The 22,489-nt window shown below is 43.4% G+C and overlaps 2 protein-coding genes across 2 annotated transcripts in view; one reads left to right on the top strand and one right to left on the bottom strand.

Moving 5' to 3' along the window:
- The window catches only part of ANO8 (anoctamin 8), a 75,435-nt gene extending 65,081 nt beyond the window's left edge, over positions 1–10,354 (bottom strand). Inside the window, exon 1 of the mRNA XM_070931764.1 lies at positions 10,221–10,354. Coding sequence (XP_070787865.1) covers positions 10,221–10,329 — 109 coding nt within the window. The 5' untranslated portion in view covers positions 10,330–10,354. The remainder of the gene's footprint in view (positions 1–10,220) is intronic.
- Positions 10,355–20,554: 10,200 nt separating this feature from the next.
- The window catches only part of GTPBP3 (GTP binding protein 3, mitochondrial), a 30,572-nt gene continuing 28,637 nt past the window's right edge, over positions 20,555–22,489 (top strand). Inside the window, exon 1 of the mRNA XM_070931765.1 lies at positions 20,555–20,626. Coding sequence (XP_070787866.1) covers positions 20,559–20,626 — 68 coding nt within the window. The 5' untranslated portion in view covers positions 20,555–20,558. The remainder of the gene's footprint in view (positions 20,627–22,489) is intronic.

Genomic DNA, 22,489 nt, shown 5'->3' on the forward strand with positions numbered 1-22,489 from the left:
TTCAGGAGGGGCACATGTGGTCCTCCCGGGCTGGAGGAGGCCGTCACGGATGAAAACAGAGCTCGGGAACACAATGGATCCCCTCAGCCCTGCCCGGGCCATCACAGGTACCCCCAACATGAGTGACGTTGATCTGGCCATGCCCCCACCAGCCCTCCAAGGTCAAACACAACCCTGATGCAGCCCTCAAAGAAATAGAGTTTGACACCCGTTTCATGATATATCATGAAAGATTCTAAGATGTGTCTATCCTGAACCGCTTCCCCTTTCCTCTGTCCAGTTTAGGACTGCATAATCTCTGAATGCTGGCCTGTCTCTGGGGAAGCTCAGGGTTGTCAAAGCTCCTCCCACTGCTCTTCCAGGTGCAGGTTCTGTCACATTAAGAGATTGGAGTGGGATGCTGGATTAAGAGCAGCCCCTTCCTCTGATCCAGCAGGGTTTATATTAGTTATCTATTGCTTCTCTACCTTAGAAAGCCACCGGAGCTTTTCATGTTCAGCGACAGTGTTTCAGAACAACCAGTGTAAGAGGAAGTAACAGGGGAAGATTTTTCCCAGTGAAAAATCTTTCTCATTAGGTTAGGCTACTGGTAGTCCTCGATTTACGATCACAGTCGAGCCTAAAATTTATGTTGCTATTCGAGAGAATGGTTAAGTGGGTTTGCCCCATTGTGCAAACTTTCTTGCCACAGTTGTTAAGCGAATCACTGCAATTGTTAAGTTAGCAACACAATTGTTAGGTGAACCCAGCATCCCCATTGACTGCTTGTCAGAAGGTCACAAAAAGTGATCACATGCAACCTGGGACACTGCAACTGTTATAAATATGAGTCAGTTGCCAAGCGTCTAAATTTTGATCGAGGGACCAATGGGGATGCTGCAACGGTCATAAGTGTGAGAAACACTTATAAGTCACTTTTTTTCAGTGCCGCTGTAATTTCAGTCACTAAACAAATGGTTGTATGCGAGGACTATCTGTACAATTATGTCTTGCTACTGGAAGAATGTTCATCCTGGCTCAGGATCATGGATATTGCAGGTGAGAAAATCTGAAGACACATGGCTGGAGAAGTCATCTTATTTGTGATACCTACCTAGCCACAATTGAAAACTGATACTGAACAAGCCAGAATCTCTGTTCTTACTGTGATAGGAAACCCTTCAACATTAAACAGTACAACATTAAATCCTAAATGAACAATGCAAATCTACTGATAAGTTGTTCAGAAAAACCTATGCAAGCCCATCAGTAAAAATGCATTTCTATTCATCACGTCGCCTTTTTTTTTTAAATGCATATCAAGAAGGATTTGGGGCCACTTGTGGCTTCCTGGAAACCTGAGCATGAGGGCATGTTTTGAGAAGAAAAGCTGGACTCCGATGGGAAATCTCAGTTTCTCACTTTGCTGGAAAGGATCTATAAACACTTTGGTTACATAGGAGCAGAAACATTTCAGTGCAGGAGTAAGGCTAAGTAAGCGCCTGACATAAGGGGGGCAAGAATGGTATAAAGCTTGGCGGAAAACAATTTAGATTACATCAGGCATGTCCAACCTAAACATGCGGCCCTACACAGCTAGTAATGTGGCCCCCCATAATGTTATAATGAAAAATATTAAAAAAATAAATAAAGTTTGTTATTTATGTACATTAGCTACATTATATATTTTATATGCAGCCCATGACAATCCCTCTTCACTGAAAGTGGCTCAGGCAAGCTGAAAGATTGGACACTCATGGATTACACAGTCTGCCTTTCCTCTTTCATATCCCCAAACTGTGCCCTGGTTAAGATTAGCTCCTTCTTCATAGGGCTGCCAATCCTCTCCTTTGCAGAAAGTATTCTGCCTATACATTCAACAGCCACACGGGCAAAAATTCAACAGGTGAAGTATTTATCACCTCAAGCTGGGCTTTATTTACAGTTGCAGCCCCGGAAGTCTATCATAATTGGAAGTCCATTGTTCTGCCGTTCCAATAAAAAGGACAAAAGTGGTCTTAGGAAGAGACATATAAAAGCCAGAATAATTTAATAACCCATAATACATACCAGTGATTTACCTCTTCTTGCATCACCAAGAAGAATAAAGTGCTGTTTATTCTTTTATTTAGTGCATTCTTCTTGCAGTGCAAGTCAATTCTTGCTAAATGTCATATCAGACCTATAAACCAGCACTTAATTCAAGCTCCCACCTCTTCAAGGGACTCTAGTTTTTTTCTCTCTGGTTCATCGATGTGCACATAAAACACACACACACACACACACACGCACACACACACCAGTTTGCACAAAAGAGTCTTTTATCCCGTTGCAAGATAGCACCAGCCAGACGTCACCAATAACGTATATTCCTTACGTATACTTAGTATTGGGAAATCTCCGCTGAAAAGATGGAGAAATGGGGAGGGGGAGGCTGTGGGAATGTTGAAACTAGACATTTCTATGGCAACCAACTCAATGATGGATTTCCCAGTAGTTTTGGCTGTTCTCAGCATATGCAGAGTCCATTGATCTACAGTCTCTGCCTGCTGTCCACTAACAAGCTATTAAAGGTTCAAAATTGGCAACAGGAGCAAAAACCAGAATTTGGTTTGCCTTGCGTTAGAAATATGTGCGGGAAACAAAACCTTTCCCAGTGAGATGTGAAGAAACTTCAGTTCCCAGAATTTGCAACGTGGTCTATAAGGATTTAGGATCCAAGCATACCTGTGCAGAAACATTTGTGGCTGTCCTATAACCAAAAAGGCACCATTTTATTTATTTACTTATTTATTTGATTTCCGTAGCTGCCCATCTCCACAAGTGAAACATGCCAATTGTGGCACGTTTACATTGGCTGCAAAACTAAAAGGTGAGAGAGAACAGAGGCCAATGACTAACTCCTTGCATGCATGAATGTCATGTGTAGTTTCCTAAGCCCATGGGCTTGACATGTAAATCCAGACAGAGAAACATATTGTAGGCTTGGCTCATTTAACCATTGAAACAAATGCTAGTAAACCCCAAAGAAAGCTGTCTATAGCTTTTTAGATATTTTAGAAATATCTTTCTTAAGAATGGCTAAAAATTTAAATCTAAAAATCTAAGTACGGTTTGTTTACTGTTTTGCTGTATGCTACTGTTAGAAGAAATATCTTTCTGGGTTCAGCTCCAAGTGGGGAAAAAGACACTGGAAACATGGAGACTGCTTGGAAAGATGGTTTAATGGTGGACAGAATCACATGGCTTGAGTTCCTGAACAGAAAAAGGGGTGAGATGCTGCGAGTTCCCGGGTTTTATGCCCTCTCTGGCTTTGAATTTCCTGGGGCCCAGAAAGAGTATCCTGATTGGTTGTCAGACTCACAGGAGGTGGGGGTCTTAGCTACCCTTGATGGCTGATGTAATCTTCCCAGGTGCCACGTGGTGAGTTTTTGTTGCTAGATGGGTCCTATTGTGTTAGTTTCTGTTGCTAGATGGGTCCTATTGTGTTGCAGATGATGGTCCATTGATAAAGATGGGAGGGAATTGAGTTTCTGCCTCTGGCCCATTGACAAAGGGTGGGGGGTGGGCAAGAAGGTGGGAGCTGCTTCGTCTTTAAAACATGCTTCTCCATTTCTCATCCAGGGAAACATAATATTCTACCTTTTTAATATTTCCTAAAATATTTCATTCTTCTAGGAAAGGGGTGGGTGCTAACTTCCTACACTACCCAGAGTTACGTTTGGTGAGATGGATAACTATATAAATTTGATTTAAATAAATAAGTTTTCCAGTAACATCACAACATCCCTAAGGTGAGGATGCACTGCAACCCCCAATTCTCCCATTATTTCACCTCTGGCATATTGTGATGGGGAGCCCAGTCAGAAAGTTGGCCTGGGAAGGAAGAACTTTATGTGCCACTGGATCTCTTTGGAGAAGAACTGGCTATAAAGGCAATTCACTATTGTATTCCTTTCATCATTATCTTCAGAAATGTTTTTGCCAAAATTGTCTTGTTATTCAAGAGCAGAATTCCAGCCAGGTGTTCACATGTACACCTGAACTTTGGGACATCCTTCTCCAGCAAGAGTGCTTTCCAGATGTGTCAGAACACCAACCTCTAGGATGCCCAACTAGTTTTGGAACTAGTCGGATGGCATCCAACCAGGAAATGTTAGCTTATTGTTGCTAAATGTAGCAATGAGGACTAGAAGCTCGTGTTGCAAGAATCCAGCTAGACTGGAACAGGCAGCAGCAGAAAATGGATATGAAGGCAGAACCTGGCCCAAAGCCAATGGGCTACAAAGATCAGCACATCTGGAAGCAGATATGCCAAGACAAGCAGGACTTGTCTCCTTCAGTAAGTGGTTAATTGAGAGAAAGGGCCCAAGGGTTCCCTGGAGTATGAATCACACCCCACTATTTTGCAATAGTTTTATCTAGTCCTTTTCCTGAGAAATAAAAGTTTTGCTGTTGGGCTAAAACTGTTGGGAAGATAAACCAACCCTTTTATTTTCTGGTGCCTTCCTGGACAATTCCATGCAGTTTTCTTGACAAAATTGCAAAGTGGTTTGCTATTAACTTCTTCCAGGATGTGTAAAGTGGAAAAAAAGCGACTGGCTAAAAATTGTGCAGGGGTCTCTGTAACTAAGAGAAAACTAAACACTGTAGCTCCTACTCCACTACCTGGTCCATTACACCAGGCTGGCTTTCATGTCTGATTAGCAGGGGTGAAATCCAATTTTTTTTTACTACCGGTTCTGTGGGCGTGGCTTGGTGGGTATGGTGTGGCTTGGTGGGCGTGGCAGGGGAAAGATACTGCAAAATCTCCATTCCCTCCCCACTCCAGGGGAAGGATACTGCAAAATCCCCATTCCCTCCCCAATCCTGGGGAGTCTGAGTGGCGTAGGAGGCTAATACCTCCTAAGGCAGCATTTAACATCCAGCTGCCTGCAATTACTGCGAGTTCGAATCTCGCCAGGCTCAAGGTTGACTCAGCCTTCCATCCTTTCTAAGGTGGGTAAATTGAGGACCCAGTTTGTGGGGGCAATAAGCTGACTTTGTATAAATATTCAAAAGGATGAAGGCTATTGCTTAACGCATTGTAAGCCGCCCTGAGTCTCCGGAGAAGGGCGGCATATAAATCAATTTTTTTTTAAAAAAAGGATATTGCAAAATCTCCATTCCCACCTCACTCTGTGGCCAGCCAGAGGTGGTATCTGCCAGTTCTCTGAACTAGTCAAAATTTCCACTACTGGTTTTCCGAACTGTTCAAAATTTCCGCTACCGGTTCTCCAGAACCTGTCAGAACCTGCTGGATTTCACCCCTGCTGATTAGCCATATCAGGGTTACCATAATGGCCACACTGAAAAGCCACAGCAAGTCCATACAAATAGCCCTTGACTTAACAACCATTTGTTTAGTGACCGTTCAAAGTTACAACGGCACTGAAAAAATGACTGATGACCATTTTTCACAAATACAACTGTTTTGCAGCATCCCTGTGATCGAAATTCAGACACTTGGCAACTGATATGCATTTATGACGGTTGCAGTGTCCCAGGGCTGGTGTCATCAACTTTTGCGACATTCTGACAAACAAAATCATTGGGGAAAGTAGATTCACTTAAGAAATAATCTTAACAACTGTGGCGATTCACTTAGCAACGGTGACAAGAAAGGTCATAAAATAGGGCAAAACCTGTTTAACACCTGTCTTGGTTAGGGACGCAAATGTTGGGTTCAATTGTGGTCGTAAGTCTAAGACTACCTGTATTTGTTTCCAAGATAGCAAGAACAAAGTATTGGGCAATATCTTCCCCCACACCCAATCCCCACATTGTTTGCACAACTCCTACGTAGTATTTGTTATTCAGAGGTATACGATGTCTAAATATGGAGGTTCTGTTTAGCGATCTTGAAATAATTGATATTAACCCTTTGCATGAATACAACACCAGCCCACGTAAATTAGATGAACAGGCTTCCTAAGCCAGGAGAATGTTCAGGACCAGAAAGACTGAAAACTAGACTAAAAATGTGGATTTATCTACTTATATATAGTAACCATCATCACTTCTTATGACAAAGTGTGTTGTAAATAATGTATGTGCTCCTTTAAAAAGTTACACTTCAAGGGAGCTCTAGGGTGCCTCTCTCTTCAGTTTGTGGCACGCAACCAGCTGCTCTACAAAATTCTTCTTTGTTTTACAATTTCGGTTCAGAAATTGTTACGCAGTCTAGAGTTAAGATGCTGAGGGATGTGTAATTTTGTATGTGCCCACTTCTGAGAGTCCAACACACATATTTGATTACTGCCAATGTGGACTCCATTTCAAGGAAGGGGAAAATTCCTTTCTGATCCATTGTATAAAATTGGGCCGTGTTGGAGATAAAGCTAATCACACTGATGCTCGTAGAATAACAGCAACTCCCTGTTCAAAGGAAATCTATTCCCAGTTAATAGATCCCTGTAGGAAAATAACACAGGAAGACATGAAACACAAATTTCATGTCTTGCAGATGGGCTTCTTGGAGGCATCTGGCAAGTCATTTTGGAAACAGGATGCAAGACATCCTGTTTACAGATCGAGTAGATGTTCTTTGTATGTTGAGTACATTTTAACTTGGCAGATCTTTCGGAATCCTTTAAGCCAAACTTTCCCCAATCTGGTGCCTTTCAGATGTGCTAGAAAACAAATCCTACCACGCTTACCCATATGTAATTGGAATTATTGTCCAATATATCTAGAGGGCATTGCTTTTAAAGTTGTGAAGGATGGGTCCTATATTTCATTCTGGAATATCAACTATTGACGGAAGAGAAAAAAATTAACTGTTACCAAAAGCAGGATCTCATACTTCGGTCTGATCCATTTAATTAAGGTGTTTACCCTTACAGCTTTTCCTCAGGATATCTAACCAACGTGGAACCTCCCTATGCAAGAGTAGTCTACATCATAATAATATAAAATAAGGGGGAAAGAACCAGGCTATAAAGAATTGCAGCATAAAATACCAAGCCCCTATTTCTTCTTCCCTAATTTTCAGGGTGTCCATCTCTTCTTCCCCATACTAACAGTTTGCTCAAGTTTTTCTATTAGGCTACGCTAAGAAGTTACACAATCTCAATTAAACAGATTCAGAACTGCAGCCTCCACTTGTTGGGAAAATTCTGGAAAAAGGATGAAATGATACAAGATTGAAAAATTATTTCCCCATTTCAGCCAATCCAATGGGAATTAGGATTTTGACAAAGGAGTCCTGTCTTTGCTGATTGTGGGCGCTGACTCCAGGCAATGAGAGAAACAGGCTGGGCATTGTGGGTGCCCAAAATCTCCTTGGCACAGCTGTAGTGTGGGCTGAGGTTGGTACTACAGTGAGAATATATGCACATGCACGTACTCTCACGTATGTCAGCAGACTTCAATGCAAAGTCTCTAAACTAGAGCATAACTGGATTCATATAACATGATTAATCTGAATCCAGAGTTACCGGTAACTCATTTTCAGGATTCACACTATATATTGAATCAAAATCGAACCAAAAGACTAGGATTCTGACAAAACACTAAGCTGCTAAAATGTTACACAAGGTTAAAATCAACCAAGCTCAGCATAGCGTGTCAGTACAGCTGCTCCCTCCACTTTATTTGACCAATTAAGCATTTTCTACTTTTAAGTAGCTAGAATCTAGGTAATGAGAGCTTTCTCCTATTTGCACCAACAGATTTAGCTTGTGATATTAATTTACATATTAATAAGATGTATTTCTGGGCCAAATCAATCCAAAGGATTGGAGGATTCAATTAATCTGCAAGAGTGCAGATTCTTATAGGTACAACTGCAAAACTTATCTTTTTTGTTCAAACAACCATCTTCAGGTCCAAAATCTCTGCCTAAGAGATCATACTTCTTTTTACCTTGCTTGATTCTATGCTGTTTTATTCAGGGACAATAGTTTTGCAGTTCCTTCATTAACTCACAGAACTAACTACATGTTGGGACTTCGATGGGGTGAAAAACTACTAGAAAAAAAAATAAGGTGGGGAAGAGAAAGCTACTAATATACCTCCCACTGAGGCTCTGTCCTCAGAAATAGCTGTTCAGTATTGCTAAAATTTCCTTCATCTGATGGGACAGGGATAAAATACTTTCTTCTCTCTAATATCCAGATGTACTTATGCTTAATCTAATTTGGCCACATGTAAATTCTAGACACATATTACACTAAACCATAACGCAATTGTGAGGTTTTGGTTTTTTCAGATATAAGGTACAATTACAGTTTGTCAACCTAGCTTAGGGCTTAATACATTGTAGGAATCCATCCACTGTGGCTCAGGCAACTAATAATGGTTAAAACTACTAGTGGTTTAACACACCGTCTTTAATAATTTAAGGTATTGTGTAAAGCCAGCCAAGTGTGATTTATGCAATAAATTGTGGCTAAAAATATGGTTTAAGTTTATGAATCCAACCCATGTGCTTAGCTTTAATTATGGATTTCAGTTCAGTACAGTACTGGCTACAATTTGTGGGAGCTGAAGTCCAGTACCTTAAGCCCTACTAGTTGGGAATTAAGGCACTTAAGTTCAACCAAGTTAAGGGGCAGAAGATCAGGAAAAGCTTCATTAAAACAGTAGGAACTAGCTATCCAGAAAGGCAGTGGACACATATGCCAAGTGACCTATCCAGCACAAAGATCTGCCTCTTGTCACTTCTCTCTTGCAAGGATTCTCAATTCATATTTGGGGGGGGGGAGGCGGAATCATATCCCAAACAGATATTCCCATCCTAAACTCTTTCCCACAGATTTGCCCCAGGTTCTTCCCAGTTTTTCCACTGCTAACCTTTAAGAAAGATTAGGCCTGTGAAAGAAATAATGTTTTTTGCTTTACTTGTTAGTTCTATATCCCGCTTACCCTCCTGGGACAACTCTTATATAAAAACATGGGGGGGACAAGTGTAAGTGTGTGTGTGTATTTGTTTGTTGTGTGTGTAAATTGTATCTAAACTGTACTAAGGCAAAACTAGCCAAGGATATAAACCCTGTTGCACTTATGGCAGGACACTGGGACTGCAGGACCCACACCTAGTCTCTTTTGGAGAAATTTGAAAATATCAAGCAGTGTATGAACTGTAGGTGCTGCTCCAATATTACCCCATTCTCACATATGTGTGTGCACACACACTAAACTCTGGAAGTCCCTTTCTATCCAAAATGGGCCAAAAGGGGAAGAGTGATGGGGGGGGGGAAGACAACCGCACTCCGGCCAGAGGTTTCCAACAGGTACACAGGGAGGAGAGAGGCCTCCTTTCCAACCTAGTCCTGTCCGTCTCCTCCCCCCCACCTTACAATGGTTGGGTTTTGTCTCTCGGCACCAGCTCAAGAAATATTTCAGGCTCCTTCGCACCAGCGTTTCGGAGCCGGCGCTCTCCAGGCACGCTCGACTACAAGTCCCATCACCCGCAGCCCACGTCCAAGCGCGTCTAGAAAGGCCGGGTTTTTTTAGAAGCCCTACGAGTCCCCGGCCGCGCGACCTTTTAAGGTCCCCCTCGCCACGGCCACGCCGAAAGCAGCCTCCCCCGATGGCGGCGTCATCCGAAGCCAGGGCGCGGATGGCCTCCGCCGCAGTGGACCTGCAGGGCCGGTCTCCCTTCGGCCTCCGCCGGCGGGACGGAAATTGTGGAGGGGCGGAAAGAGGGCCGTTCCCACCTGCGCCCCGAAGACCGGCTGACGACCTCCGGAGGAGACGCGAGGCGAAGGGGGGTCAGGTCCGGCCGCTCGCCTTAACAATTCCACGAGGCGCCCGTGTCCTGCGCGGCGGGCGTCGTGTCCAGCCACTCCCGACCAGGCTTTCGAGGACGCCTCGCCGCCCCCCCTCCTCCTTCACCCCTCCGCGCAATCCTTCGAGTGAAGCCGGTGGGCTCTCGGGTCGGGGGAGTCACGCCCGCTTCCGAGACAATAGACTGGCGGCGACGGCGGCGCGACTGCAGCCCCTTCCACGCCCGCCTTCCCCAGCCGGCGCCCCGCAGCCGGTGTTTCTTTCCACCCTGGGAGGGACGCAGCCGCCCTCCGGGCTTCCCCAACTTCGACAAAAGTCCGCGCTTGGCAACATCTGAGGGGCGACTGCGGAAAAAAAGAAAAAGCCGCCGGTGCGATCCTTCTTTTATCCACGGTAGCACCCGCGCGCGCGCGCCAAGCGCCATCGCCATCGCCATCCCCCGGCCCGGGACAGCCGGCGCTTTTACTCACCCAGGACCCCGGTGGCAGGTGGCGCGGCCGCTTCCCCATCCATCGCGCCTCCGCCTCGCTTGTTCTCCTGGCCGCTCGCCGCCGGTCCTGCCGCCCCAGTCTCTGGCATCGTGGCTCCCGAGCTCAAGGTTGAGGGCTGCACCAGGAAAACAGCATCGCAGTGCGGCGTCGGGATGCGGGCGGCTCATCCGAGCCAAGAAAGCAGCCGGGGCTGGTCTCACAGCCGCCAGGACGGGAGGGTGGCGAGCGCAGGACCGGAGCTGGGTTGAAGCGGCAGCCGGCGCGCCATCAGGAGCGACGGACGCCTGAAATGGGGCTTCCCTGCTCGGCCCAGGTGAGCGGCACCTGCCCCGGATGGCCCTTCCTAACGCATCCAGCGCCCCAAAGCGCCTCGGAGCCAGCCAGCGCGCAGACGGAGGGACAAAGGAGGGGGGAAAACAGCGAAGAGCCGCTTTAATAATCTGGTTGGCCTGCGACTCCCGAGCGCCATCTGTCAGCAACGTTCCCGGGGTTGAATTGGGATCCCCTTGGCAGAAGTGTTAATACTTTTCCCGGTTCTCCACAGCACGCAGTATCTGAGATTTATTCCTCCGAAATAATACATTGAATTGGCCCCTTCGCGGTCTGCACGCTTTCATCCAGATTAACGTATTTAGTAATGGATACGACGGGGGTTTTAAGCAGAAGTTGCAAATCAAAGAGCAGTGAAATGACGGTAATAAATCAAGCAGCTTTGAAGAAGAGGAGGTGAAATTAGGACAGAGCCAGCCCAGAATGGAAATGAAAACAGTAAATCCATGATGGCGATGAAATGGCAAATGGCGACCAAGGAGATATTTTGTCAATCTGTTCCCATTATCTGAGGAGCTCAGAGATTGGCTGCCTTTGAATATGGATGTTCTACTTCCTATAAACAGCTGAGGATAGATGGCTTGTCTACTACAATGCTGAACTTTTCATAGTCAAAATGCCCTCTATTTGTGTCTGTCACATCTTGTGAGAATGAACCCCACAAATTACAGTTTACAAAGCTTGCATGATGGGGGCAGTTTGGAGGTTTCTTCTTTTCTTTAAAAACGATGCTCCACATACTTCAGGGGTCTACTAGAGTTTTTATGGGTTTCCTATCTGGGTGGTGGGTTGTTGCTTTTCAGAAAAAGATTTTGAAAAAGTGGCTGGATCCACAAAAGAGCAGGTTGACAAAGGTGTACAAGCCTTTTAGCCCCAGTTTAGAATTAAAATTAGATTAGGTATTCCATTCTTTCAAGGAATTCTTTAATCTGTACCATACCTATTAGCATACTTCCTTCTAAATTCTTACATTTCATGTCCTCCCTCCTTATTTCCTTGCCTTGTCTTGACTTCAAATAACTTCACATTCTAAAGGTCAAGTTGTTATTTCTAGACTCCTTCCAGAACAGGTGTAACTAGAGATAAACATTCCTTTTGCTGATTTTTTTTTAAATAGTCTTTTTTTGAAGTACCTTACAATAAATGTGAAGGAAGTGAAGTCACCAAAGACTGACCCACTTTGATTTTTGGGTGGGTAGGAAACTAGAAAACACTAGTTCCTGGGAAAAAATGGGGAAAATCTTCTGGTGTAGATATAATTTCAAAAGCCACAGAAACATGGCACTTGACGTCATAAAGTAGACGGTGTCAAGATCCAGCTGATCTAACTGATATCAAAAAAAGCTGAGCAGGATTGAACCTAGATAGTAGTTTGATGGAAGACCATCAGGAAATCTCTAGACTACAAAAACAGTAGCAAACTAACTCCATACAGGTAGTCCTTGACTTACGATGAAAATTGAGCAAAATAAATTTCTGTTGCTAGGCAAAACAGTTGTTCAGTGAGTTTTGCCCCATTTTACGATCTTTCTTCCCACAGTTGTTAAGTGCATCACTGCAGTTGTTAAATTAATCTGGTTTTTCCACTGACTTCTGCTTGTCAGAAGGTCGCAAGAGGTGGTAACGTGACTCTGCATCCGTCATAAATATGAGTTAGTTGCCAAGAGTCTGAATTTTGATCATGTGACTAGGGAGATGCTGCAATGGTCATAAGTGTGAAAAAAGGTCAGTTACTTTTTTCAGTGCTATTGTAACTTTGAATGGTCATTAAACAAACTGTTGTAAATCAAGGACTACCTGCATTGTTGCCAAGAAAACTAAATGGCCATGACTATGTAGTTATCAGGAGTCAAGCTTCACTCAAAGAAGTATTTATAAGTAGTCCTCAACTTACAATTAATGTCAGGAGCAGAATTTCCGTTGCTAAGTAAGATGATGCTAAGTGAACCACGCCCGATTTTATGACTTTTTTGCAATGGTTATTAAGGAAATCCCTGCAGTTGTTAAGTGAATCATGCAGTCATTAATTGCATCTAGTTTCCCCCATTGGCTTTGCTTATCAGAAGTTGGCAGGGAGGGCTGCAAATGGTGATCATATGATCTTGGAACGCTGCAGTCATCCTAAATACATGGTGGTACCCAAGCACCCAAATTTTGATCATGTGACCGTGAGGGATGCTATGATGGTTGTAAGTGCAAGGTCAGATCCTAAGTCATTTTTTCCTTGCTATTGTAACTTGGGTCACTAAATGAATGATCATAAGTCAAGGACTATCTGTACCATATAGAAATGGTTTTGCCAATATAAGACTTTGTGAGTTACAGTTCATTGATGCTGAGAGTATCATATCATGCTACTATGTACTCTAATAAATGTCAAAGTAACACATATATATCTTTTAAAACACATTGAGGGAGGTAAGGGGGGAGCCAAATGATGATTAGTCTGCTACAATGTAATAGTGTCATTCTGTTTGCTTTGCAACATAACTTTTGGGCTCAATTGTGGTCGTAAGTGGAAGGCTACCTATACTTGTTATTATTCATGATCACCACCTTGAGTTACTGAAACAGTACAGATAACCCTCGACTCACAACAGTTCAAAGTTGTTGAACTGTTCAAAGTTACAACAGCACTTTAAAAAGTGACTTATGACTGGTTTTTCCCATTGCAGCATCCCCATGGTTACGTAATCAAAATTCAGACACTTGGCAACGGATTCATATTTATGACGGTTGCAGCGTCCCGGGGTCGTGTGATTACCTTTTGTGACTTTCTGATGAGCAAAGTCAAGAGGAAGCCAGATTCACTTAAAAACTGTGTTACTAACAACGGAAGTGATTCACTTAACAACTGTGGCAAGAAATGTCGTAAAATGGGGCAAAAATTAGCAACAGAAATTTTGGGTGCACAACTGTGCTCATAAGTCGAGGACTACCTGTAATAAATGCAAGATAAACCTCTAGGAAACAAAGAAGTATTATAACCACAAAAGTTTTTTTATTTAATTCCACTGCCTACACAGAGTGTCTTTCTTTTGCATGCAAAGAAACTATCATTAGAAAAGCTGATATTTGGTACAAAACAATTACCAAACCTGTTGCATCATCAGTTGGCCATGGCAAGTTGTTCCATATCCATATCCATATATCACATATATCCTAATCTTTGAGGATTAGGAGGAAAACTAACAAAATTTCAGCCAGGCTTATTTTAGTTACAAAGTTTACTCCAAAGATACCAGTTGGAGAATTCTGGTTCCCAACATCACTTTTGTTTCACATTCATTAGGTAGTTCTATATGCATCCCACTATTTATTAAATGTCTTTACGCAACATATGCCTTTAACAGCTCCAGGCAGCTTCCAAAAAATACATTTAAAACAGCAAAGAACGTTTAGATGAAATCTCAAAAACATTATAGATTTCATAAACCAATAAAATGGTCCCAATCTTGCTGGGGGATTTGGGGAGTTGAAATCCAAACATCTTAATGTTGCCAAGTTTTAAAAAAACAACATTGTCGTTCAATAATGGGCATGACTAGGCTAATCTTCCTGTTAAGAGTCACTGTGAGCATTTTCTGAAATAATGCTGTCAAGCCCCATCATATTTAGGCCTGATTCAGAAACTCTGACATATGTCATTTGATTTTGGCTTCATATGGCCAATCATAGATTATTTGATAACCATGATTAAGCAAGCCATGAAATAGCACAACACAGAAGTCCTGTTCCTTCACAGGTGATAGCAAAGCTCCCAAAATAAGATGGTACCATTCTATGGTAATGACATTGCATTAATATGTAGGAAGAAATATCCTTCTGGGTTCAGCTCCAAGTGGGGAAAAAGACTGGAAACCTGGAGACTGCTTGGAAAGATAGTTTAATGGTGGACAGAATCACATGGCTTGAGTTCCTGAACAGAAAAAGGGGCAAGACGCAGTGAGTCCCCGGGTTTTATGCCCTCTCTGGCTTTGAACTTCCTGGGGCCCAGAAAGAGTATCATGATTGATTGTCAGACTCTCAGGGGGTGGGGGTCTTAACTAGCCTTGCTGGCTGATGTAATTTTCCCAGGTGCCATGTGGTGAGTTTCTGTTGCTAGATGGGTCCTATTGTGTTGCAGATGATGGTCCATTGACAAAGATGGAGTTTCTGCCTCTGGCCCATTGACAAAGGGTGGGGGCATGGGAGCTGCTTCATCTTTAAAACATGCTTCTCCATTTCTCATCCAGGGAAACATAATATTCTGCCTTTTTAATATTTCCCAAAATATTTCATTCTTCTAGGAAAGGGGTGGGTGCTAACTTCCTACACTACCCAGAGTTACGTTTGGTGAGATGGGTAACTATATAAATTTGATTTAAATAAATAAGTTTTCCAGTAACATCACAACATCCCTAAGGTGAGAATGCACTGCAACCCCCAATTCTCCCATTATTTCACCTCTGGCATATTGTGATGGGGTGCCCAGTCAGAAAGTTGGCCTGGGAAGGAAGAACTTTATGTGCCACTGGATCTCTTTGGAGAAGAGCTGGCTATAAAGGCAATTCACTATTGTATTCCTTTCATCATTATCTTCAGAAATGTTTTTGCCAAAATTGTCTTGTTATTCAAGAGCAGAATTCCAGCCAGGTGTACAAATAAAATAAAGGTTATTTGAGAGAGGGCAACCTGCCTGCAAAACAACCAGCATTTGAGCTGCTGGAGCCCTGTCCCTTTAAGACCTCCCTAGCCAGCACAGCAACTAGTGCCTATAAAAGCTGAGCAGAGGCAGCTGGGTGTGGTAGTTTTGGAGTGGGAGGAAAGGAGGTTTGATTATGGAAGTGAAGCCTGAAGCCGCCTAAGGCAAATAGATTGTTCTCCAGCACTAGGACTCCAAAGGAATACAGGTACCATGTTTCCCCGAAAATAAGACCTGGTCTTATATTTTTTTGAACCCTGAAATAGGCGCTTTGCTTTATTGCCATGCCCTCAAAAGCCCAATTGGGCTTATTATCAGAGGATGTCTAATTTTGGGGGAAACAGGGCAGCTCTCAACTTACAACCACAACTGAGCCCAACATCTCTGTTGCTAAGTGAGACAGTTAAGTGGATTTTGCCCCATTTTATGACCTTTCTTGCCACAGTTGTTAAGTGAATCACTGCAATTGTTTTAATTACTCACATGGTTGTAAAGTGAATCTGGCTTCCCTATTGACTGCTTGTCGGAAGGTTACGAAATGTGATCACGTACTGTAACCCTGGGACATTGCAACCGTCATAAATACATGCCAGTTGGCAAGCATCTGAATTTTGATCATGGGGATGCTGGCACAGTCCTAAGGGTGAAAAATGGTCATCAGTCACTTTTTTCAGTGCCATTGTAACTTTGGTCACTAAATGAACTGTTGTAAATCAGGGACTATCTGTAGTAATGGAGGAGCAGTAATAGGAGCTACAATAGAAGTGGGAAAGAGTGGAGTAGCGGGAAGTTAAGTATTATATTAGCCTTTGAGTGTCTAGAGACCTGTGTGGTTGTTTTGGCTCTCTGGGGTTTGGGAGCCCATTGACCTGAGTATACAGGTAGTCTTCAACTTACAACCATTTGTTTAGTGACTGAAGTTACAATGGCACAGAAAAAAAGCTACTTATGACTGGACCTTGCACTTACGGCCATCGCAACATCCCTCATGGTCATGTGATCAAAATTTGGATGCTTGGCAATTGGATGATATTCATGACTGTCGCAGTCAGTGGTGGGTTCCTCCCGGTTCGGCCCGGTTCAGCCGAGCCGATAGCAGTGACGATATGACGTCACCGAATCGGTTCTCTTTGTTTGGGAGCTGGGCCCTCCCACCCACCCACCCCGTGTTATTCTTACCTTTTATTTGGCCCCACTCCCAATCTATTGCTGCCTCCTGAGTCCCAGCTGATCGGCCAGAAGGAAAAAAACTGTTTAAAGTCTTGCCGCAGGGCTTCAAAGGGCCACCCTACAGCTGATCAGTGTTAAAAGGCACTGTGGTGGTAGACCGGTGCCTCCAAAAACGAATGAGTAGACCGGTGCCTGCAAAAATAAATGAGTAGACCGGTACAGCTCTGCAAGCAGTTAAAAGCCTGGTAGACCAGTACCTCTGCGAAGTCCTAAAGAATTGTCACATGACCATCAAGCCACACCCACAAAATAAGCCACGCCCACATAACAGGTGGTAAAAAAATTTAGAACCCACCCCTGGTTGCAGTGTCCGGGGGTGATATGATTCCCTTTTGAGACCTTCTGACAAGCAAAGTCAATGAGGAAGCCAGATTCATTTAACCCATATTACTAACTTAACTGCAGTGATTCACTTAACAACTGTGGCATGAAAGGTCATAAAATGGGGCAGAACTCAACTGTCTTGCTTAGCAGCAGAAATTTGGGCCTCAATTGTGGACATAAGTCAAGGACTACCTGTAGTTTAAAGGAATCTGTGACAGTGCTGTATACAAATAAATCAGTACCCCGGTGGTCTTGGCTGCAGTTTCTATTTGATTTAAAAAGAAAAGCCGCTTTCAAATATTTGTGCCTGACGCTGGATTTACACTTTCCTAAATTAGATACATTCTTATCTCAGTTTTCATGTCATAGCTTCATCTCCATCGCCTTGACTTTCCCTTTACTCAAGCTTTATCCTGCTCTCAGAATTATTTGGAAAGTTAAAGATACTCAATTCAAACATAAAACCTTATGAGACATAAAACTTTCCATTCCCATTTTTCTCCAACAAAGAAATACAAGATTCATCCATCTTACAAGATTTTTGTTAGGTTAAAACAGGGCTTATGACCTTGGGAACTTTTAAGACGTGTGGACTTCAACTTCTAAAATCCATGGTTCTAGCTGGGGAATTCTGGGAGTTGAAGTCCACACATCTTAAAAGTGATCAAGGTTGAGAAATGCTGGGTTAAAAGGTAACATCACCCTTATTATACCCTTGATGTCTGGTGATTTTAAGGCTACAGTCAGGCTGCTTTCTTGGCAACAATATGGAAGCAGTTTGCCTTTATCTTCAGCTAGTCTTTATTTGCCTGGCAACCTTGTAGAGCTTGGATTCTTTGTGGCCTCCCATCCAAGCACTACACGGGTCTGATTCTGCTTAGCTTTTTAAAGATTGGCCAAGGTTGGCTACATGCTGCCACCTACTGAGAATCTTTGTTTATAGAGATGTTGTAGTTAAGTTTCTAAAAAATTTCTGCTCAACTTTAGTCCAATCCTTTTCACAGAAATAATGCATCCACACAGGTAAGATGATAGCACAATATTATAGGAGGATAAAAGCCAAAAGCAAGGGGGGGGGGTGGGAAACCAGCAAGTTTTAAAAAGACGTGTTGGAGTAGAAAAGGGAAATTCCAACTCAAATTTTCATGCTCATAAATATTCATATGGGCAAATCACTTTTTTCTCAGATCTTAATCATCTACCTGAGGCTGTGATTGTAAAGATAAAACACAGTGAGGTGGAAAAGCTGGGATGTGGTTTGAATTCCTTGGGAGCGCATAAATAAATGCATAATAAAATGAATAAGCAAAACAAAATAAGCCTGCAGATGAAAATAGTTATGATAGTCAGATGAGCTCATTTTCTCTAGTTTACCGACTCCAGATTTCAAAGTTGGCTAGCTTAAAATGCATGATATGTGAATTTAATCACAGATTAAATCAGGGCTGACAGCTTTTTTTAAAAATAATTTTTAAATGTTTTTTGATGTTTTTTTAAAACAAAAAATGAAATTTTTACCATTTTCTTCTTTCCAACATTTCCACATCAGTTTTCATTTCTTATATATCCGTTTTCTTCCTTTTTTCTATTTACTATCTATACATGTGATTCTAATATTTATTTATACCAGTAGTGGCTTGCTCCCAGTTCGGCCTGGTTCGGCCGAGCCAGTAGCGGTGACGATGTGACGTCACCGAACTGGTTCTCTTTGACTGGGAAATAGGCCCTCCCACTCACCCCCACTTTATTCCTACCTTTATTTCTCTGTTTTTAGCCTACTTGATAGGCGCGGCAGAGTGAATTGCCGCACCTTAACTGGGCAGATACCTAATGCGCTTGTGCAAAGCACAAGTTCGGTGCACGTGCGAGCGAAGCGAGTGCTTTGTGCGGCGATCGCGTGCAAAGCGTGTACGCGAAGAGAATCGGTGGTAACACCAGTTGGAACCCACCACTGATTTATACATATGAAAATATCAATGTACTAAATTAACAATCACACATTCTGTGTCCATTCCCTTTCCAGGGCTGACAGCTGTTTTAAGCACCCAAACCCTCACTTCTTTAATATACAATCATCATCCCCTAAATCAGGGGTCTGCAACCTTGGCAACTTTAAGCCTTGCCGGACTTCAACTCCCAGAGTTGAAGTTGGCTGGGGAATTCTGGAAGTTGAAGTCCGCCAGGCTTAAAGTTGCCAAGGTTGCAGAGACCCCTGCCCTAAATCATGATCAACCTCACGTCTCTTCAGTTTGTATTTCTAGGAAAAAGATCAGGCCCAAATCAGGATGTTATGACTTTTGCATTTATCAGATGGGAGGAGGCTTTTTTGTGAAATGCATAATTTTAACCAGGGCTCCATTAGAAACATTCTTGGCAAATTCTAGATTAAATACCAGGAGCCCTGGTAACTCAGCAGACTAAAGCACTGTTATTAACATTAGCTGCCTGCAATTACTGCGAGTTCAATTCTCACCAGGCTCAAGGTTCACTCAGCCTTCCATCCTTTCTAAGGTAGGTAAAATGAGGACCCAGATTGGGGGGGCAATAAGCTGACTTTGTATAAAATATACAAAAGTATGAAGGTTATTGCTTAACGCAAATCAAATAAAAAAAAATCCCTTTGGGGCTTTCAGTTTTAAACCTTGTCATCATCCCGTCTCCCTTTCGGCCACGTCCTTAGTCAGCGGTCACTTCCGCGGTTTTAAGTCTTTGGGGGAAAAAAAATAAATATTCAAAGCATCCTCCTCCTGCAGCGCCAAGCGGCCGAGGAAACCTCGGATAATAAAATTTTTGTTTCTTAGGCGCGGCTGCTGTGCGGAAGGGCGATTTTTTAAATGTACGTTTTCTTGCAGCAAACTGCAAACCAGAACTGCGGGGAAGCGGGTGCTACAATGTGGTTTGCGCGAGCCAAAAATGCAGAAACGTAGTATTGTAGTAACTGGTTTATAATAAATCAGCAATAAAATGATCCCGGCTTCTGCTCTTCTATTTTAGGGCTCCCCACTTTGCTGCCAGGGACCTTCCAAGAGCTTCCCACCACGCGGAGCGAGGCTGCTACGTCATCTCTCAGTTTGCGGGTGGGTGAGTGCGTGCCTCTTCCACCTAGGGAGGCGAATGTACAGACAGGGATTGAATTGATCTCGGATCCACCGAGATCAATTCAAGACAAGCAAGACAAGCCTACATCTGAGCATACGAAGAGTGCGTATTAAATCTCCTCCTCCCCAACAGCAGCCTCGTGTCATCCCGTTTAAAAATCCTTCTTCTAGGCTTCCTTTCCCCTTTTAATATTCGATCATCATCTAACCTCCCGAATTTTTTTAAATACTGCACACACTCCGCCCAAGAAAAACCTCGCCTTAAAAAAAAAAAAAAAGCTGAAGGTTATATGGAATTATGCAAGACTACTCTGCATGCCTATTCTTTATCACCTATGTAAACGGACTGAAACAAATCGACACCCAACGCAACGAGGACGCATAAAATCTATGAGTTACGATACAATACTATAAAAGGGAGAACGTGGCGCCCCGCCCTTTCCGAAGCCACGCCCTCTTCCCTCTCGACCAATCACGTTGCAAAAGGGCACGTTGCCCTCAGTTGAAGCCAAAAGCGAACGTCGGGTCGTGGTAGCAAAGGAAGCGTGGGGATTTTGCATAGGGGAGAAAGGCTGGACAGGATGGAGCCGGGGGAGGACAATTGGCGCGGGGGAAAAGGGTCGATTTTGCTTTAATTCCTCCTGGGGAGCGATGTGGCTTTTCTTGCAGAGAAGGCTGTTGCCTGTAAGAAATCGAAGGGTCTGCAAGCTCTTCTGCAGGTGGGTGGCACTAAATACTAAAGTTTCGCCTTTGGAAAAGGCACGTGAGAAGAGGTGATTTTCTTGGTGTGCAATTCCCTGCGGCCAGGGTTAGAATAACAGAGGTGGAAGGGACCTTGGAGGTCTTCTAGTCCAACCCCTGCACAAGCAGGAGATCCTATACCATTCTATATACCATAATGATCCTATACCAAGAGCCTAGGTGGTGCAGCGGACTAAAGTGCTGTTAAGTGCTAGCACTTAGCTGCCAGCTGCCTGCAATTAATGCAAGTTCGAATCTCACCAGGCTCAAGGTTGACTCAGCCTTCCATCCTTTTGAGGTAGGTAAATTGAGGACCCGGATTGTGGGGGCAATAAGCCGACTTTGTATAGAACAACACTGCTTAGGGGCCCCCGAAAGCCCTAATAAGCAGGTATATACAAAAAAGTATGCAGGCTATTGCTATAATGCATTGTAAGCCGCCCTGAGTTTACGGAGAAGGGCGGCATATAAATTGGACTAATAAATAAATGAATTCTGGGAAAATACCATTCTGGACAAATAGCTGTCCAATCTCTGACGAACGAAGGGAAATGTATATATCCCAGGATAATGTTGGAGGATCACTGGAAGTTTTTAAGAAGAGATTGGACAGGATCCAATCTGGGTCGGTCACCGGGACCACCAGGTTTTGTCTTCTGAGCTTTTGGACTCCTATCAGAGAAGTTACTTGAGGATGGGCTCTAGCATGAGTCCGAAAGCTTGGAAGACAAAACCTCTGGTCCCAGTGGCCGACCCAGATTGGATCCTGTCCAATCTCTTCTTAAAAACTTCCAGTGATGGAGCAGCCACAAGTTCCGAATGCAAGCTGTTCCCCTGATCAATTGTTCTAACTGTCAGAAATTTCTCCTTAGTTCTAGGTCGGTTCTATCCTTGATTAGTTTCCATCCATTGATTCTTGTCCTGCCCTCAGGTGCTTTGGAGTATAGGTTGAGTCCCTTTTTTTGTGGCAGCCCCTCAGATATTGGAACACTGTTGTCATGTCACTCCTGGTCCTTCTTTTCATTAAACTACTAGATATACCTGATTCTTACAACTGTTCTTCATATATTTTGGCCTCCAGGGCCCTAATCATCTTTGTTGCTCTTCTCTGCACTCCTTCAGAGTCTCAACATCTTTTTTATATGGTGGTGACCAAAACTGGATGCAATATTCCAAATGTGGAATTCTGCCTGCTTCACTGTTGCCTTCTTTTCTAAAAGAGTCAATCCTTTGTAACAATTGCAATAGAAGACAGGAATCCAACGGAAGAGAAAGTTGCCTCTATAAGTTATAACAGCTTCAGGAGCATATTTCACTTTCTCTGTTGGCCAGCTTTCTCGTTCTTAAAGATTCAAGAACTCCATGGAGTGGACAGGGCAACCCTATATATACAAAATTGATGAGTGCCCATAATACGTAGTCTAGACATACTTTTACTCTTAACTTCTCACCCAAGAGAGCAGTGAGGATAAATAATATATGCTTCTCTGGAACGCCTTGCAGAAAAGTAGAGTCACAGTCTATCTTCTTTCTTCCTTTCTCTCTCCCGTGTGTTGCGCAGACATCTTGTAATGGATGTTATTGTGGATACCCATTTTGCCTGAATTGTTCACATAGGTGCCAGCTTTCCAGTTGTTTAGCTTGCTGGGCACTACAGTGGGTTCTCACCAGAGGTGGGTTCTAAATTTTTTTACTACCGGTTCTGTGGCCGTGGCTTATTTTGTGGGTGTGGCTTGGAGGTCATGTGACTAGGTGGGCGTGGCTAGCTGGTCAGAGTCATTTCTGGAAGGTCCTCACACTTACGACCAGTCCTCGCACTTACAACCCGACTCATTTGTTTG

The sequence above is a fragment of the Pituophis catenifer genome, unplaced genomic scaffold, assembly GCF_029215685.1.
Source record: "Pituophis catenifer annectens isolate HBS135680 unplaced genomic scaffold, rPitCat1.0.hap2 SCAF_1, whole genome shotgun sequence".
Classification (NCBI taxonomy): Eukaryota; Metazoa; Chordata; class Lepidosauria; order Squamata; family Colubridae; genus Pituophis; species Pituophis catenifer.